The 1,429-nt window shown below is 30.7% G+C and overlaps 1 protein-coding gene across 1 annotated transcript, besides 1 other annotated feature; it reads right to left on the bottom strand.

Annotated features, from left to right (window-relative positions):
• Positions 1–1,020, bottom strand: EDI_095020 (beta-amylase, putative; the record flags this gene model as incomplete). The annotated part of the gene is made up of 1 exon (XM_001739615.1): positions 1–1,020. A coding segment is annotated over one exon (1,020 nt), but the record flags the coding sequence as incomplete, so codon positions are not given.
• A 58-nt stretch (positions 1,021–1,078) lies between these two features.
• Positions 1,079–1,186: a sequence feature (AT_rich).
• Positions 1,187–1,429: the final 243 nt, after the last annotated feature.

Below are 1,429 nucleotides of genomic sequence, written 5' to 3'. Positions count from 1 at the left end.
TCGGGCTCCGTGTTTTCCTAAAATATCATTAATTTTAGAATAAGTAGAATAGCCGTTGACTTGATAATAACCAGCAGTTGCTTCAGCAGCACGAGAAGAAGTACCATACCACCAATGAATTCCAGAAACTTTAGCTGCAAGAGGAAGCGAAGTTCCAAAAGCTTTTCTGGCAGCAATTACTACACGGTCAGTGTGATTGAGCATAAGCTGTGTATAAAATTCAAGGAAAAATTTACCATAATCACTTGCATAATTGTTTGGTTTACCATCAGTAAAGAAATCAGTGTCACTTGGCTTACTGTTATAAACACCAGCATCATTTGGTATATGTGCCCATTCACTATGGGACTTAGCTTCAGCAGCACGTTGCAACAAATTAAGAGAGTTCGAGTCGTTTACTTGAAACTCTCCAATACCAGGATATTGCCATCCATTAGTAGCACAATATGATGGATATCTAATTTCTCCTGATGGTCCAACTCCAATTTGTATTTCATCAATAACACCATCAGAAATATAAGATTTAAATGCAACATTAAAAGCGTTCATAAAGTCATAATAAAAATCAACTGGTGTTCTTCCACCTTCGACAATAACATTATCTAAAGCAAAATTAATATACTCATCATTTACATTTCCATTGGAATCTTTAAAGAAACCATCAAGTTTATTTACAGAGTCAATAGCCCATTTAGGAATTGGGATGTTACAAGTATCTCCTACATTACCTCCACATTTATGGAATGACATAACAGGTTGGTACTTTAAACCAACGTTCTTAATCATTTCCACTAATTCGAGATAGTATTTAAAGTTATAATTTTTTGGAGACGTTTCCACTAATCCCCACCAAACGTCTCCCATAACACCAGTAAATCCAGCTTGTTTAGTTTTCACTAATTGAGATTGTAATAGTGCTTTATTTTTAAAACCAGTACTTGATATAATATCTAATTCAAGCATTCCATTAACATCAACAGCAGAACATCCAAAGATGCATGCTAAAAAATAGAGTATCATATTTGTTTTTAAGTTTTAAGTATATTTTTCAAAGGTTTTATTCGATGTCGTTTATCTCATTTTTATAATAGTTAATTATTCTATTAATTATTCTATTTAATTTTATATTTTATTTAAAATAAGAGATATTAGTAATGTTAAATTAATTGAAATATAATTTAATTTTCATAGAAAATATCTTTCTTTCCTTTTTTTGATTTTTTTTCTAATAAAGCATCAGTCTTTGTTTCTTTGTACTTTTCTTTCTTTTCTTCTTCAGGGGTAAGACCCTCACCCTCTTCTTCTTCAAGTAAAATTTTACCGTACTTTTTACTTTGCTTTGAAACCTTATTTTCTTTAAATGAACTGATTTTTTTATCATCTTTTACTTCTTTTTCTTCGTCAATACTTTCATCATTAAGTTTTTGTT

The sequence above is a fragment of the Entamoeba dispar genome, genomic scaffold (assembly GCF_000209125.1).
Source record: "Entamoeba dispar SAW760 scf_1105229462265 genomic scaffold, whole genome shotgun sequence".
Lineage (NCBI taxonomy): Eukaryota > Evosea > Mastigamoebida > Endamoebidae > Entamoeba > Entamoeba dispar.
This window is presented reverse-complemented; position numbering and strand designations above follow the sequence as displayed.